Below are 1863 nucleotides of genomic sequence, written 5' to 3'. Positions count from 1 at the left end.
TTTGGGTACTTTCTCAAACTCTAGAAAGATATCTCTAGACCTCACAAAACCAAAATGTCATCTTACCGGAAATATGACGTCAGGAAGCGAGACCCAGACCCCAAATCCGCCGTCCTGTTGGTGATCGACATGCAGAACTACTTCTACTCCATGGCCAAGCCTATTCTGCCGGCGATCAAGGCCACCATCGACCTCTGCCGCGAGCAGTCGATGCGCGTGATATTCACGCGCCACCGCCACAAGTCTCCGGATGACTACGGCATGCTGTACGAGTGGTGGGACGGCGACCTCATCATGGACGGCACCGTTGAGGCGGAGCTCATCCCCCAGCTGGGCCCCACGGATTCCGATTTGGTGGTTGAGAAGAATACTTACAGCGCCTTCACAGGTAACATTTTCATTTTCATTTTTATTTTAATTTGGTTTTCATTTGAATTATTAGATTACATTTTAATTTGAGACTCTATGAAAAATATAATATTTTTAAATTGAAATGTAAAAGTATTAAAGAGTTTTTTTTTTTCAAAAAGTATTACACTTTCTTATAATTATGATTGAAAAATTGTTAAGCCCTCTTTAATTTGAGCATCGGGGGTGTCTAGCGTGTCGATCAATTGACGCCTACACGCCTGTATTTAAAAAAAAAAACTAAAAATTTTTAAAATTAGGTAATTATAAACTATTTAATATTTTAATAATTAATATTTAAATATTAAATATTAACTTAAAAAATATCTAAGTTTGGAAGATACGATGATTTTAGATTACTTCGTTCAAAATGAAGCAAATAACCCATTTATAAAAAACAGAAAAAAAAAAAAGAGGAAAGAGCAATAACTAATCAATCAACTAGGTGGCCTAAACTATTGATTACCGTGATAATCTTAGTAATAAACATTTTATTATAATTAGTATTATATATTACATTTTTATTTTGGCCCTAGACAAAAATATGCTAGAAGGTCTCATAAAAATATTTGCCCTCATCATAACTAATATGACTATCATTCTATTTTTATTATTTGTATATATTTATGTGCATTATTCCGGCCTATATATCTAGCTAGGCACAAACTTAGAGCAGAGTCTGAGTGAGATGGGTGCAAAAGAGGTGATTGTGACGGGCGTGATGACCAACTTGTGCTGCGAGACCACCGCAAGAGAGGCTTTTGTTAGGGGGTTTAGGGTTTTCTTCTCCACCGACGCCACCGCCACCTCCTCCGCAGAACTGCACGACGCAACCTTGAAGAACATGGCATATGGTTTCGCCTATCTTGTTGATTGCAAAAGGCTTCAAGATGCATTTTCAAAGTCTCAACTGGAGGAGGAGTAAATATTATTATTGCATGCATTTTGATTTCGTGCCACACAATATGTATGTATGTGTGGAGAATTAGATTAGGAATCAGGGACGGATCTACAGTGGAATAGTGAGAGCAGCATCCCTATCTCTTCACTCTATCCCCTTATATATATATAGTATTTCTTGTGTGTGTATATATATATATATATATATATATATATATATAAAATACGGAGTACATGTTTAGATATAAATAAAATATATATACACCATATGCATTGTAATAGAGTTAATAGTATTCAAAAATATATACACCATATGCAATCAGTAGCTGAGACAAATTAAAGTCAGGGCCGTATCTGAGCATGTCTAACATGTGCAGCCGCACAGCTTTGGGGGCCCCATATTTAAAAAAAAAAATTATATGTATATATAGTTTACAAAAATTTAGGCTAAATGTATAAAGATTGGACCAATTTGTGACAAGATGAAATTGAATCCAATTACTAATTACTTTTAAAAACCCTATATATATATATATATATATATATATTGCCAAT

General features: G+C 34.9%; 1 protein-coding gene across 1 annotated transcript; it reads left to right on the top strand.

Annotated features, from left to right (window-relative positions):
- Window positions 1-1497, top strand: LOC116004946 (nicotinamidase 2-like). The gene is made up of 2 exons (XM_031245149.1): window positions 1-388; window positions 1068-1497. Exons 1-2 carry the CDS (start codon window positions 55-57, stop codon window positions 1331-1333), a joined length of 600 nt encoding a protein of 199 aa, XP_031101009.1. The 5' UTR covers window positions 1-54; the 3' UTR covers window positions 1334-1497.
- The last annotated feature ends 366 nt before the right edge of the window (window positions 1498-1863 follow it).

Source organism: Ipomoea triloba, chromosome 14 (assembly GCF_003576645.1).
Source record: "Ipomoea triloba cultivar NCNSP0323 chromosome 14, ASM357664v1".
In the NCBI taxonomy this organism is placed as follows: Eukaryota; Viridiplantae; Streptophyta; class Magnoliopsida; order Solanales; family Convolvulaceae; genus Ipomoea; species Ipomoea triloba.
The sequence above is the reverse complement of the archived record's forward strand: the minus strand, read 5'-3'. Positions and strand labels throughout refer to the sequence as shown.